Source organism: Diplotaxodon limnothrissa, linkage group LG1 (genome assembly GCF_057381915.1).
Source record: "Diplotaxodon limnothrissa isolate DT_005_m linkage group LG1, D_limnothrissa_male_GT1.1, whole genome shotgun sequence".
NCBI lineage: Eukaryota > Metazoa > Chordata > Actinopteri > Cichliformes > Cichlidae > Diplotaxodon > Diplotaxodon limnothrissa.
In genome coordinates, this window is record NC_140596.1 from 41,821,646 (window position 1) to 41,838,077 (window position 16,432).

Consider the following 16,432-nt stretch of genomic DNA (forward strand, 5'->3'; position numbering starts at 1 on the left):
GGATGGTTGGCTCAACAGAGCTCTGACTGTTTGTCAGCCTGGCTACAGAGCTGAAGAGAAACCTGGGGTTGTTCTTATTGTCTTCAATCAGTGATGAATAGTAAGATGTTCTGGCTTTGCGGAGGGCTTTCTTATAAAGCAGCAAACTATTTCTCCAGGCTAAATGATGATCCTATAAATTTGTGACACGCCATTTCCTCTCCAGCTTACGAGTCATCTGCTTTAGGCTACGTGTTTGAGAATTATACCGCGGAGTCAGGTACTTCTGATTAGAGACCTTAGTTTTCACAGGAGCTACAGTATCCAGAGTCGTACGTAGTGAGGAGGTGAAATTATTAACAAGATGATCGACCTCTGTTGGGGTAGCGTTCAGATAGCTGCTCTGCTCTGTGTTGGTACAGGGCATTGAAGATGATAACAGTGGGTGGATTATATTCTTAAACTTAGTTACAGCGCTTTCAGAAAGACATCTACTTTGATAAAGTCTACTCTTCACTGTTGTGTAATCAATTATTGTAAATGTAAATGTTATCAGGAAATGATCAGACAGGAGAGGGTTTTCAGGAGACACTGTTAAATGTTCAGTTTCTATGCCATATGTTAAAACAAGATCTAGAGTGTGATTAAAGTGGTGGGTGGGTTCTTTTACATTTTGAGAGAAGCCAATTGAGTCTAATAACAGATTAAATGCCATGTTGAGGCTGTCATTTTTAGCATCTACATGGATGTTAAAATCACCCACAATAATTATTTTATCTGAGCTGAGAACTAAATCAGATACAAAGTCTGAGAAATCAGAACTCTGTGTAAGGCCCAGGTGTATAGATGATAACAAGTAAGACTGGTTTCTGAGTTTCACAGCTGGGGTGGATGAGGCTAAGCATCAGGCTTTCTTTGTGATTGTTTGTGTTTAAATTGCTTGTTGCTGGTTTTTAGTTTGTTTTTTGTCTTTTTGGGAGGGTATAAATGCTACACAGTAGAAACGACATGCAGCCGGAGTATTCCTAAATCTTACAATATTTGATGCAAGTGATTATGAAATATTAATTAATAAACTGGAACGATATTTAATCAGAGGGGTTGTACTACATTGCGTGAAAAATTATTTGACCAGCAGGAAACAATTTGTGAGATGGGAGAGTAATACTCCTCATGTTTGGATGTTATCCAGAGTTCTGTCCCGGATCCAAAACTATTCACTATTTAAATAAATGACATTTGAAGGGTATGTGATCTATTAAAAATACACATTTTTGCTGATAACACAAATATTTTTGATATTGGGGGAAATCTAATGGAAATGCTGAATATGATTGCTATGATAAAATATAGTAAAAATGTTAAAAATAAAAGTGGTTTGAGAGGAAAAAACTATCATTAAATCCAGAGGTGTGGACTCGAGTCACATGACTTGGACTCGAGTCAGACTCGAGTCATTAATTTTATGACTTTAGACTTGACTTGAAAAAATGTTCTAAGACTTGTGACTTGACTTAGACTTTTACACCAATGACCTGGGACTTGAATTGGACTTGAACCGGTTTACTTGAAAAGACTTGATATTTTACCCCAAATATAAAATGTAACATGCATATTATATAGAGATTGAAAATGTGACGTCATTCACGGGTAGAACCACAAAGGATTCTGGGAACTCGTGGCAAGAGGTACTAGCGCACGCAGGCTTTTAATTGAAATCAGTTATACAGCGATAAAAAGAAACACAAAAATGTCAAGAAGCTGTTGTATTATTAACTGCAATAGCCGGTCGCATGACAGCCACGGGAAGCCGACGGGTAAAGAGATCGGTTGTTATCGGATTACGTCGTTGAAGAGAAATTGTTCGAGCCATGTTTCCGAAGTAACAAAGAGGCGACTGGATTGCAGCCATTCAAAGATCAAATATAACGTCCCAGAACACTCCAGCTCACAGGTTAGTCTGCTCCAAGCATTTACACGAAGGTCAGTGTTTTTTAGTACTTAATACGTCATTTTTCTTAACATAATTGGTGATATAGGTTACAAGCAAGTCTGGCGCTGAACAGAAATTGTCGCGCTATGCTCCTTTGTTTATTGTGCATAAATAGTGAATTGTCCTGACACAATATTGCGTTTCGCTTCTGTTATTATGGTACATTGACAAAAACATATACTTTTATTCACAGGGTAAAACAGGTTTTTTGTATCACTAATTGCCCAGTACGATTACAGCATACAGTATTATTGTCACTGCTACATTTCTGTAACGCGTACCAGAAATTATTTCCACTACTAATTAATTACCGTTGAGCTCAAAGGTCCTATTAATAAACGGTTAACGAATGTGTATTTATGAAGACGATTTGTGAGACTGGTAAACTTATGATACGTACGGTGGTCTTTACTTTCTACACGGTGCATTTCAAGGTCCTGCACCCATCCGGCGGTAAACTGTACCTGGGCTTGTTGCACTGACCTGAAGTTACTAAACTTCATGAGTGTATGCACTCACTCCAAGAACCGTATAATTATAAATATGCATATAAATATGCTAAGATGAGATAGCTGACTTCATCTAACTAGCAAATGTTGTCCAGGCTACGTTGGTGATACAGTTTTTTTTAATATGTATGATATTTTTGTCATGCGATTTTAAAGCCGGTCCTACAACCGCATCCAAGAATAACATGCAGCTTATCTCAGAACTGTCGGTGAAAATTATTCTTGGAGCTAAGTTTAATTGAGCTGCATTTTAAAGAGGTGCAATTTCACAATTTGTGTATATTTTCTAAGTTCACTATTTTGTATGTGTTGAGAAAAACACAGATTTTAAAATTACATGGTCTAATATTTACATTTAGCATAACTGCAACATTATTTTTTCGTTTTTTTTAAAGACTCGAAAGGACTTGAAATTCAAAATTTCAGACTTGTGACTTTACTTGGACTTTTACACCAGTGACTTGAGACTCGACTCTGACTTGCCTGACATTACTTGAGACTTGACTTGAGACTTGAGGATAAAGACTTGAGACTTACTTGAGACTTGCAAAACAATGACTTGGTCCCACCTCTGATTAAATCTATCCCACGTTTTCTTAAGCCTCAGTAGAGAAGCTGAGAATTCCCTGTCCCCAGTCACCTCCTCTAGCATGTATGGAGGAACAGCAAGGCATTCCCAGACCGAGTGAGAGATATGATCTGTCCAGGGTGTCCTGGGGCCTCCTCTCAGTGGGACATGCCTGGAACACTCCACCCAGGAAGCATCCTGGTCAGATGCCTGAACCACCTGAACCGGCTCCTTTCAATGTGGAGGAGCAGTGGTTCTACTCTGAGCCCTTCCCAAATGGCCGACTTCTTCACCCTATCTCAAAGAGAGAGGCCATTCAATCTTCAGAGAAAGCTCATTTCTGCCGCTTATATCTGCAGTATTATTCCTTTGGTCACTACCCAGTAGGGATGGGAAGCTGGTTCAGGTTCAAAAGCTGGATTTGTCATACTGTGTTGGTGCTTACAAAACCACCATGAAAGCTCAAAGGTCTATATGCATATTTTAGAGCAATATATGATTTGATCCAGATGTCGTTTTCAGGGAAGACCTTGCAAATTTTAACCTAAGACAATGCTAATGCTGTATCTTTTACAAGAGTATGTCTTCATAGCACAGGAGTCCTGGTAATGACCGGGCATCCCTGCAAACCAGACCTTTGCAGTAACTGAAAACATTTGGCATGTCATGAAAAGACAATAAAGACCCTGAGAGACTCTTGTCTGACTCAGGATTGTTGCAGTGATTACTTTTGTTTTGTCTGTTTTCAGCCTGAATATGGAGAATTCAAAATAGCCGAGAATGTCTTGCATCTAATTTATAACCAAGGAATGATCTGGTAAGTCTGAAAAACATTTTGCAATTCCAGAACCACAGGACCTATTTCAGAGCTAATGGCCTGACTGGTGCTGACAGGTCTCCATTACCCTGTTTAACGGACTGTAGCTCTCTGTAATCTTTCCACTACACCTCTTGATTGTATTTTCTCATCTAATTTCAGAAACGTCTCCTTGCAGCAATAAATGTAATGAAGTGAAATCATGAGCCACTGAATGTCATATCTTTTATATGAAGTGTGACCTTATTGCCTGTGTGTGTGTGTGTGTGTGTGTGTGTGTGTGTGTGTGTGTGTGTGTGTGTGTGTGTGTGTGTGGCTGGTCTATCTCTTTCTTTCCTTCAGGATGGGGGCATTTTTTTCTCCCTGTCTTCCTGCCTTTAATGTGCTGAAGCTGATTGGTCTGATGTATCTGAGGAGCTGGGCTGTACTTACCTGTAATGTTCCCCATCAGCAGGTCTTTCGAGCATCCAGGTTAGATGCGCACACGCACACACACGCACACACACACACACACACACACACACACACACACACACACACACACACACACACACACACACACACACAGGCAATAAGGTCACACTTCATATAAAAGATATGACATTCAGTGGCTCATGATTTCACTTCATTACATTTCTTCATTCGCTATGGAGAAATCAAGGTCAGTGGGAGGTGCAGCCCAGCACTTTTCATAACCACCATCAAAACACCAAGAATGTCTTTGTCCAGACATTCTCTTATATTACATCCTTGGCTCTTTGCAGTTTGACAAAGATTTAAAGTTGCCACCAAAGGCTTGTACAGTATATTGTCAGCAAAGGGGGTATTTTTCTTAAGGCTGTTCACTTATCAGCCTGTGCAGCAACTTACGTATAATTCAATTCAATTCAATTCAATTTTATTTATATAGCGCCAAATCACAACATAAGTCGCCTCAAGGCGCTTCATAGATACAGAGAAAAACCCAACAATCATATGACCCCCTATGAGCAGCACTTTGGCAACAGTGGGAAGGAAAAACTCCTGTTTAACAGGAAGAAACCTCCGGCAGAACCAGGCTCAGGGAGGGGCGGGGCCATCTGCTGCGACTGGTTGGGGTGAGAGAAGGAAGACAGGATAAGAAACATGCTGTGGAAGAGAGACAGAGGTTAATAACAAGTATGATTCAATGCAGAGAGGTCTGTGAACACATAGTGAGTGAGAAAAGGAAATACTCAGTGCATCATGGGAATCCCCGGCAGCCTACGTCTATTGCAGCATAACTAAGGGAGGATTCAGGGTCACCTGGTCCAGCCCTAACTATATGCTTCAGCAAAAAGGAAAGTTTGAAGCCTAATCTTGAAAGTAGAGATAGTGTCTGTCTCCTGAATCCAAACTGGAAGCTGGTTCCACAGAAGAGGGGCCTGAAAACTGAAGGCTCTGCCTCCCATTTTACTTTTAAATACTCTAGGAACAACAAGTAGGCCTGCAGAGCGAGAGCGAAGTGCTCTAATAGGGTGATATGGTACTACAAGGTCATTAAGATAAGATAGGGCCTGATTATTTAAGACCTTGTATGTGAGGAGCAGGATTTTGAATTGTGGATTTAACAGGAAGCCAAAACAGGAGAAATCTGCTCTCTCTTTCTAGTCCCTGTCAGGACTCTTGCTGCAGCATTTATACACACATATACTCAGTCAGGCTACTCTGATTTAAGTTTTTAAAAAAAAAGCTGTGATTGCCTCTTTCAGTCCTTATCAGCCACTCCCAGATGTGGTGGAAAATCACACAAGACACATGTGCATATCGATAGCATCGACAGTTCACTGTGTAAAAGGAAAATACAGTGGTGTGAAAACGTTTTTGTCCACTTCCTGATTTCCTATTGTGGAGATACAGAAATTCTTTTATTGCTGCCATATAATCTGCATCATTATAATTGCATTAATAACATTCTTTACAGCATTATTTCATCTAATAATATTTCTCACAGTATTGATATTGCATTACAGCTGTTTATTGAAGATGTCCATTTGAGGATCCTTCCATTATGTTAACTTTTATTACAAGTACGGTTAGAAGTATTTTACACACATTGCATATCTGAGCTTATTTTGAGTTGATGTTCGGTTCATTAAGGGTCTTAAGCTTCACTGGCGTGACTGTCCAGGTGATCCATGCTGAGGGAAACTAGAACATAGAAGGATAGCTGCAATGCATGCTTACAGTACATATAATACATATAATCTAGGAATGTGTCCGGCCTGAGGCCTTAACTCATTTGGTGTCTTACTATATTTTACTCTACTTGGTAACAGACGACCAGAGTCAATAATTAGCCTCAGAGACCCTGAGGGCTTGAAGTTTATTACCTTGTATGGAAGGTGTTATAGAAAAGAGAAGTTCTATGTCTGCTTATAGCTATTAAAGATGTACGATTAACTGTGACTAATGTCTGGAACCTATTTTAATCTGTCATTGACGCAATGGGGGGCGTGTACCCCACTGCTTTATAAGTATCCACAACATGTATTTTGGTCAGAAGACATATGTTGATGTTTTCTCCGGGCTGTTAATAAACTCATCGTTTGATTGCACTTTTCTGGGGCCTCCGTGGTTTGTGACACTGCTCTGCATTGATTGATTTCGCGACACTATATTTTGTATCTGTCACATTTAAATTTTTCAGATCATCAAACAAATTTAAATATTAGACAAAGATAACACAAGTAAACACAAAATGCAGCTTCTGAATGAAGGTGTTTATTATTAAGGGGGAACAAATCCAAACATACATGAATTCTGCTGTCTACCAAACTTCCTGCAGGAGAATATCTGGCCATCTCTTTTTGACCGCCAGCTGAAGCACACTTCAGTTCTGCAGTTGGACAATGATCCGAAATACACCAGCAAGTCCACCTCTGAATGACTATAAAAAAGAAGACTTTAGAGAGGCCAGTCAAAGTCAAGACATGAAAAAATTTAGACAGTCTCACTTGCTAGTTAGATTTAAGCACCACACACTATTTGGTGTGTTTTAAGAAATGATCCTGTCATGAGTAAACACTGCCTGAGTATTATTTGGACTTAGCAGCCACTCATGATTCACCATTCGTTCAAGATTTGTCAGAATATTTTTTTCTATGATCTTTATTGCTCAAAAAGGGAACAGTGCTTATCCTGTTACTCGTTGCACAAAGGAACAGATTCTAGCTCTGCTGATAGGTCGGGACCTTTTACAGCCCTGTCAGCTCTCCTGTAATAACGCCCACTGCTACTTAGCTGATCAGATTAAGATCCCAGAAGTTCAAGTGACTCGATGCTATACTTTGATGAAAAATCTTCCTTAGTTTATTTATTTATTGAGCAGTGTATTTTGGCAAGTAGAATAGTCACAACACTTAATCTAGTTACTTTGTCAATTTTCAGTTAGATGTTACAGATATGTGGTCAGATACACAGAAAAAACAAAGAAAAAAATGTTCACCTTTTGAAGATGACAAACTGTTTAGAGCATATTTGCAGATATACTCTGGGATACTTCTGCTAAGTTGATTCACATGAATTGTAATTTTCTACTGAACTGCTCAGGAGCATGAAGGAAAGACAGTAATGTAAAAATGAATCATATCAACACATCCATGTTCTCACGTTGCTTTTTTAGGTCAAACAACTTCTACCTGGCTATGCTGCTTTTCATGCTGTTTTTGTGTATGCTGCCCACCATCTTTGCTATAGTGAGATACAGACCATCACAACACTGCGGACCTTTCAGGTAAGGAATTAAAATTTATCTTACATCCATCGAGACCTTCAAGGTCAACTTAACAATTTATTGGTGAGAAACTGACAAAAGACTTTATGGAAACTATGACTCTTGGAATTTTGGTGTCAACATATACAGTAGAACGCACTGTATAAAGATTTTGAATATCGTGTCACGTTTCACCTCTGACCTCTCCCAAAGGTCAATAAATTGACCTAAAGGTCAAAGTGATAATGCAGGCAAAATACAATACTATTTCCCTAAAGTAAATACTGCTCAGGGAAGCAAGCCTCTGACTGTTTCTTGTTTTTAATGAACAGATTCCCTTTTTTATTTACTGTGCTGAGAATGTAAGACAGAAGTGGATGTTTTACCACATGTACCAATGAGGGATATATGCATATTTTAGAGAATTCCCAATTTTGGTGTCTTCCATCCTCAGCCTGCACAATACATATTTATGTGTGTTTTGAAACGGGACATATTTTAATTTACGAGCGTAGCATCATAGTTTGGAAAAGATCTTTCTTTGCATAGTATACAAAGTCAAATCCTGTTTCCAAAAAGGCTGGTAGGGTATTTAAATAAAATCAAAATGTAGTAATTTTCATACCATTTAAAGACTATATTTAAATACTTCAGAAAGATCATATTAAATAACTGAAATTGAAAAATATCATTCAATTCATTTGAAATGTTGATTAAACTCCATTGCCAGATACACATTAAAACAGTAGGAAACATCTCCATTTCCTTCTGTGTTGCGTCTCCTTGTTGGAACGAGTTGCTGCAGTTTGAAAGCGATGCCCATTGTTGTCCCTTTTGGAGCTATACTATTGAAATGGATGCAGAATGTTCTGGACTGTCTTGCTGAAATAAGCAAAGCCTTCCCTGAAGTTGTCAACTGGATGGCAATATATGTTGTCATGCAGCTGTATATATTTTATTCAGCATTATTTTTGCTTCCATCGATGTGGAAGTTAGCAGCTCTTTTGTTTTTCCCCTTCTTGTGTGGTTGTGTTTCAGTGTTCAGACAAAGAAAAATGCTTAAATTTGTGTTTCAGTGGTCAAGAGAAGATTTACGACATCATCTCTGAGACAGTGGCCACTGACTTCCCGGTGTGGTTCAGTAAAGTAATAAGTTACATCACCAGTCCTGTCGTCGTACTGCCAGCACTGCTGCTGCTGTTGTGAGGCTGCACACGACACATATTGCATATATCTGTCACGTATACATGCGCTCTCTCACTCACAATTTCTCTCTAATTCTCTCTCACACACACATATACACATACACTCACAATATGCAAATACGCAAACATCTGTATCCTACATGACTTGTGAATTGTTCAACTGTGTTTCAGCATGCTGATATACTATCTCCAGTCTATCGCCAGATCCCTCAAATTCACCAACAACCAGCTAAGGATGCAGCTCCAGACTGTAAGTTGAATCACTTTCAGCATTTTTTCACATAAAAATAAGAGCGAGAAAGGCATTTACAGATGAGGACAAAGTTATTAGCCCCTCTATGAAATTTAAAGTTTTTGTCAAAAATTTCCCAAGTGCTATTTAACAGAACAAATGATTTTCCAGATAGCATTTTAAACATATGGTATCTTTCCTGGAACTGGGTCCTTCTGGACATAGACATCTGATGTTGTGCCTGGGATCTGCTGGAAGCTACTATCTGCTGGATTGTCTCTCAAGTACCTTTTGCAGACCCTAACTTGGGTCCTGTTGTCTGTAGTAGATTCTTCCTGTGGATCTACCACCACCATCCCTCTGTGCTGTCCTTTAAGCCAGCTTTTCCCAGCAACTGTGGGATTTGTTCATGTCAGCCACTTCCTCCGCCTTTCAAAGGTACATCCCATGCATAAGCTTGGTCATCTATAATGGTTCCTGGTCCTGTTCTGCATCACTGTCTGTCTTGATGGGCCTGATCTATTTGCATATGTTCTATGCTATATCCTGGATGGTGACTTTGATAGTCACTAATCCTCACTCGCTCTTTTTACTGCTCATAGAGCCTCAAGGTCCTGGACTTCATGTGGATTGGATGGACATTATGAGGAATGTTTGTATCTTCACATTAGCGGCATCCGTCTCCTCTTTTAGCTAGCTTTTTATTCAGATAACTGGTAGGGAATCTCTACTGATGGCATGGATCCTATTCTTACTGTTTAGCTGCCTTCTCAGCACCTATCTTACCTTCTGGAGGTATTTGGCTGTGCCTGACCTTTTTGCATCTTTATCATGGTTCCCACTGGCCTGTGGGATACCCAGGCACTTGTACAGTATCTGCTATTCTCCTTTCTGGCTTAATAGTCTGCATCACCTTTCCTCTGTTTTCAACCAAACTTATCCAGTTCGAATAAAATCACGATGTCCTCACAGTAGATGCTGAAGTGGATCTCCTGGTGTACATCATAATTTCTTTGTACAGGAGATGGCTGATGGTCACTCCAGACCTAAATATATATTCCTATCCAATCCTACTGATAAACTGCTTTAGAGGGTTGAGGCCTATCCAGAAGTGGGCATCACCTTGGTATGCCCACACTTGATGGTGACCTCTGTGATTGTCTTTGACTTTGTCTTCCAAAGTCCCATTAAGTACACTGTTAGCCTTTTAAAGTGCCAAGCACCCTAGTATCCATAATTAAGTATCCTCTTAATTGCCCCTTGGGGATAAATAAAGTCTTTCTGATTCTGATTCTGATGTGTGCAGCATTCAGGCTTTTTTGGTGTCAATTCAGGCAGTAAACATATCATTGGCGAGATATTTGACTACAAGATAAACAGCCACAAGGAGCAGTACCCTCAGTTGGGAAGGAACAAAGATATTGTGAAGGACCGTCAACCTCCCAGGTCTCTGTTAGAGGGCCTTAGCTAGAAGGATGAAGACCACACACAGGGGGAGTGGAAATGTTTATCATTTTTAATTTTGTAAACATAAATACTGTCTGTACGCATTTGTGTTTTGTATTTACTCAGGTTGTCAGTATTACAATTTGTTTGACCTAAAACATTTAAGTCTCACACATATGCAAAAGAAGGGAGGGAGCAAATACTTTGTCATGTCACTGCGTATATATAGTGCAGCCTTAAACTGGCCATTACATAATGATAGTATAATGGTGTGCGTCTGAAGTCAGTGTTTTTTCAAACCTTCTCAGGAGCGCACTGAAGACAAGAAGAAAGTCTTCCAGATGGCTGCAGGTATCTCTCGTCTTCTATGTTTGCCCCCTTATTGATGACCTTTTTTTGTATGTTTGTCACCCTTAAATGTTTCAGATCATAAAACAAATAAAAATATTAAAAATAAAACACAAGTAAACACAAAATACAGTTTCTAAAGGTGTTTATTTTTAAGGGGAAAAAAATCCAATGTGTGAAAAAGTGATTACCCCCTAAACCTAATAACGAGTTGGGCCACCCTCAGCAGCAATCACATGTTTGCCATAACTGACAACGAGTCTTTTACAGCACTGTGGAGGAATTTTGGCCCCCTCATCTTTGCATAATCGTTGTAATTCAGACACTTTGGAGAGTTTTCGACATGAACCATCTTTTTAAGGTCATGCCACAGCATCTCAGTCATGTTCAGGTCAGCACTTTAACTAGGCCTGTCCAAAGTCTTCATTTTGTTTTTTTCTAAGCCAGGGGTGTCCAACTCCAGACCTCAGGGACCCGTGTCCTGCAGGTTTAGATCTCACCCTGGGTCAACACACCCGAATCAAAGGATTAGTTCATCACCTCTGGAGAACTTAAAGGCTGTATCCCAATTCAGGGTCTGCAGCCTTAACGGTCCTCAAGGGCCACGTACTCAAAGACCGCTAAGGCCGGAAGTGAGAGGCTTGTGAAATGGGACGGTCTAGCCTCCCTCGCGCTGCCCAGGTTGCCTATCAACCATTATACTAAAAGCGGGAAACGTTTCATACAGCTTTGTTTGACAGAAACGGAGTAGAACATATTTTGTTCATTTGTTTCTACATGAGCTTTGTGTGATGTGATAAGTATCTGAGGCTGAGACCACACGAGTGTAAAACATGATTGTTGGGCTTCATTTTTGTACTGAACAGTCATTTTAAGATTAGCTAGTAAATAACAATTAGCTCATGTTGTTCATGAGACTAAAGTCATCTTACTTTGGTAATGTAAATATAATATGGTCAATATTAAAGTTATAATTTCAATCATTATTAGTTATTACAGCAGTGAATGACTCTGTTTCAAATACTGAGCTTCAGTAAAGATTCAAGCTGCATTTATTTATATCATTTATATTTCCTGTCACCTTAAATCTTCACTCAAAGACAGGTTTCTTTGACACTGTATATATAACTGTGTTATATATATGAGAGACAAATATTGTTCTTTTAATATGTTGGCATTACTAAATTTGTCTCAGTGCTGACTTTAAATATCCATAGAATCATCACATTCTCTGTGAGATTAAGCTCAGCTATTGAACAGCGTTTATATTAAAGTAAAGGCTTTAAAACCAAGTTAGTACAAAGTGTAAAGTAAAGTGTGTGTGTTAGTCCCCATAGGGAAATAGTTCCTCTGCATTTAACCCATTCACCCAGTGAAGCAGTGGGCAGCCACCAGTGCAGCGCCCGGGGAGCAGTGTGTAGGGACGGTACCTTGCTCAGGGGTACCTCAGGGTAGCCGTTCAGTGGAGTCGAACCCCCGACCTTCCGATCATGGGGCCACCACTCTACCTACTGAGCTATCCCTGCCCAAACGTCACTAATGTCACATAACTTTGCCGACATGTGGCCAACAGTAATGTTTTCATGTTCTTCGTTATTAAACACTCGCACATAAATAAGTGACATAATATTCAGTACTTACTTTTGAAAGTTTACTCTTCGGCCGGCCCTCTTTTTCTGGCAAAATTATCCACACCCACCGCCGCGCTATGCATTCTGGGATATGTTGGGCCACAAAGTCTGCACCGCCACATCCTTAACATTCAGTGAAATGAAGGACGCATTTGAGGGCCGCATTTCGAGCAGCCTTTGAATTGGGACAGCCTTCGTCGCGTTGCTGTGACGTAATCGGCCTTAAAATGCGGCCTTTAAGGCTGCAAACCCTGGATTGGGATACAGCCAAAGACATGTTGAGGAGGTAATTTAGCCATTCAAATCAGCTGCGTTGGATCAAGGACACATCTAAAACCTGCAGGACACCGGCCCTTGAGGTCTGGAGTTGGACACCGCTGTTCTACGCCATGGACTCGCTGCTGGACTTTTCAAAACTTGTTTTGGATCATTTTCCTGCTGCAGGAGTGCAGTTCAGGTTAAGGTCACAATCAGATGGTTGGACATTGTCCTTCAGGATGTTTTGGTAGACAGCAGAAATCATGGTTCCATTTATCACAGCAAGTCCCGAGGCATCAATAAAGGCCCAGCTGACTGCTGGCCCAACCCATTATTAGGTTAAGGGCTTAACTTTTTCACACAGGGCCATACAGGTATGGATATTTTTTTACCCTTAATAATAAACACCTTCATTTAGAAACTGCATTTTGTGTTTACTTGTGTTATCTTTGTCTAATTTTTAAATTTGTGTGATGATTTGAAACATTTTAGTGTGACAAACATACAAAATCAGGAAGGGCAGACACTTTTTCACACCACTGTATCGCTCTTCTACAGCGAGACTACAGATTCCAGAGGCTGCTGCAGACAAAAAGTCAGATCATGAGGAAAACAACATCGCCAGCCAAGAGTCCTCTAACCACACCCCATCTCCCTGTCAGAATAGCAGCACCACAAACTTTGAATCCCCTGTTCATCGTGGGAATTGCATCCGCACCATCACGAAATCAGTATCTAGAGGAGACCTGAACAGAGGAGGTGTGGCCGGATCTATCAGAAGTCCAGCAGTAACCGTACTGCCCAAACATTGGCTGGAGCACATTCCTAACAGGTCTCACACACTGACATGTTGCTTTAACCAGTCAGGTTTACTTTAGGGGACCTCTTAAAGGCTGAATATAGTGAAACTGTGTTATAAATTTCCTGTATCATATATTCACTGTGAAATTATAGCCAGGAGCGATGCCTAATGATATGTTTTGATAAAGTCTCAGTCTAGTTTGCCAATGGAAGAACTCAGACTTGGTCAAACCTGGTAAAACATATACAGCCTGTTGAGAAAGTTTCTTTTTGATGTCCACTTTAAAATATTGGTAACGAAAAAAACGTAAATTAAAAATGATCAAGCAATTCAAATAGTTTCTTTTATACATATTTAAAAGATTAACTGTTATTTCTAACTTATGACATTTCAGAAGTGAACTTCTCTCATGCTGCCCATTATGTAAATCTGTAATCTGTATAGATTTCACTATAATCTAAAAAAATAGGTCTATAATTTTTCATGCAAAGACATAAAACATTAAGTCATGACTATGGCATCCTGCTAGTATGTGTCTCTGCCTCTTCCACATCCCCTAAAGTCAGCTTATTAACATGTATATAGAGATACTATTAATAATATGTATATATCAGGCCCCAAAGTATTTGGACATTGACACAATTCTTTTATAGTTTTGCCTCTGTACACCATAGTAGTGAATTTCAAATTATTTCAAAGCTTTTAACTGTATTTTAAATATGAGGGCCAAAGACAGGAGACTATCACTGGGCCGATAAAACAAAATACAAATATTAGAAAGAACTCCAAAAGTTTAGGGGTGGTCAAATCAACACTTTGGTACAATCAAATAAGAATGAAGGCACTCACAACACCAAGAAACTTGAAAGGCCACAGGAAGACAATGAAAGTGAACAATGACAAAATGATTTCCATGGTTTAGAAAAACAAAAGCATAACGTCTAGCTAAGTCAAGAACACTCTCAAGGCAAGAGACACCAAAATTAAAGAGGGCTTACAACAAGGTGCAAGCCACTGGTTACACCAGAACAAGAGGGCCAGGACTTCTCCAGAAAACATCTAACAGAGTGAACATATTTCTGAAAAAAAAAATGTTTGACAGATGAACAAGATTAACTAGTACCAAAATGACGAGAAGAGAAATGTGTGGCAGAGAAAAGGAACAGCTCGTGATCCACAACATGCTAAATTATCTGTCAAACATGGTAGAGACAAAGTTTGTATTGTGGCAAAGGGAACCGAGTTATACTACGCAGATTCGACGAAATGCTGCCAAACTGATCGTCCATGGGTTCCAGGCTTTAGTCAATCATTGACTACAAACGGCTGCCAATCAAGTGCCTCTTGATTTTGATATAACAAGGATTAAACGTTCAGCCCCAATTTGCAGCTAAATAATCCTTAATCAGCATTTTATCAGGGGGCAGAGATATGTAAAGACAGTATCATTTTCCCCTGTTCGACAACACTAGTGTTCTGTGGAGAGCACTGACATTTGTAATCCATGGAAAACAACGAAATGTAATCTGCTGTAACACAAAAGCTGATTGTTATTGTTGTCCTTTTTCATTATAGGCCTCCACCTTTTCTTGGTGGTCCTAGTGGTACCTGCAGATCCAAGTCCTACCATCACATGGTATACAATTCTCCACCTCACTGTTCTGACAGCATTCACTCTGACCCCTTGTGCAGGAAGACTGTACATTCTGTTCATCCAGTTGAAGCTGCTGGGATCATTACTGCACAGAGTTATAGAGGACGCCGTGGTCACACCACCCGCTATGTGATTGTCAATGAGCATGAACCCAGGAAAAAGTTGCTGCGCTCAGCCACACGGATCCCACGCCATTATTTCATGGAGGAACCCACAGAGATCATGGAACTGTACCCACGTAATGTCAGACGCTACACACCACGCAATGCTCACAGTAAACCACGTCCTTACCAGTCCCACGCATCACAGCAACATCCAAGTGAAGAGGATGAGGAGGAAGACCAAGGGAAAGGCAGGAGAAAGATGTCACTAGGGAAAACTCATCGGGCCCGCTCACCGTCTAACCTCCAACAGCCAGCACATTTCTACATTGGTGACCGTCTAGAAACCTACATAACTATATCTAAAGAAAACCACACAGCTCAAGGAAGATATGGGGCTCAAGACGTAGATGAAGAGGAGAATGGAGTAGGAGAAATAGCCTGTGGAGATGAAGAGTCACACTCTGAGTCACAGGCTAATGTGAGAGTAGTTGACCCTCTTCTTCTGCAAACCAGATGTCACATTCATTCCCCGAGAAGACAGTATCTGTCTCAAACTCGGGCCAGACATGTTGAGCCTCATGTGAAGTCCAAGACAAAGCAAAAGCTGGAGAATGTGCAGACTGAGTCAGACTCAGCTTCCCTGGCCTCTAGCAGTGACCAGCAGAATAGCAGCAATGACCAGTATATTCAGGTTATCCACAACAAGGAGCGCTATTTGAAGTCTGGAGCCAGGCAAGGACAAATGGCCAAAAAGAAATCCAAAACCAGCTTTGATCTAAAAATCACTGAATCAAATGATCTGGTCTGCTCCAATGTTTGAAATGTTGGTTTCTGTTAAATAATATATGTAGCATTAGGCATTAACTGACACTCTGCACTGAAAGCACACAAAAATGTCATTTCCTTTCTGTGTTTGTGTGATTCCATATCCTTTTGATGCTGTTAAATAATTGCACTAGCTATTGTGGAAGTGCAAAGAACAATAGAAGAATGTGTCTACTTGTGTAACATCAGCAATAAAAACATAAACAACTTAAATAATTACATTTGGTTGCCTTTTATTATAGATGGATAGATAAAATTGTATCCGAGCTGACTAAAAATACCCAGCTTAATTTGCTGTAATCACGGAAGAGGGTGTTCACGGGTGCGT

The 16,432-nt window shown here is 40.0% G+C and overlaps 1 protein-coding gene across 1 annotated transcript in view; it reads left to right on the plus strand.

The window, feature by feature from the left end:
• Window positions 1–16,099, plus strand: part of tmc3 (transmembrane channel like 3) — a 49,673-nt gene extending 33,574 nt beyond the window's left edge. Inside the window, exons 15-22 of the mRNA XM_085350579.1 lie at window positions 3,799–3,866; window positions 4,209–4,337; window positions 7,510–7,620; window positions 8,676–8,801; window positions 8,976–9,054; window positions 10,791–10,833; window positions 13,278–13,551; window positions 15,097–16,099. Coding sequence (XP_085206705.1) covers window positions 3,799–3,866; window positions 4,209–4,337; window positions 7,510–7,620; window positions 8,676–8,801; window positions 8,976–9,054; window positions 10,791–10,833; window positions 13,278–13,551; window positions 15,097–16,099 — 1,833 coding nt within the window. The remainder of the gene's footprint in view (window positions 1–3,798; window positions 3,867–4,208; window positions 4,338–7,509; window positions 7,621–8,675; window positions 8,802–8,975; window positions 9,055–10,790; window positions 10,834–13,277; window positions 13,552–15,096) is intronic.
• Window positions 16,100–16,432: the final 333 nt, after the last annotated feature.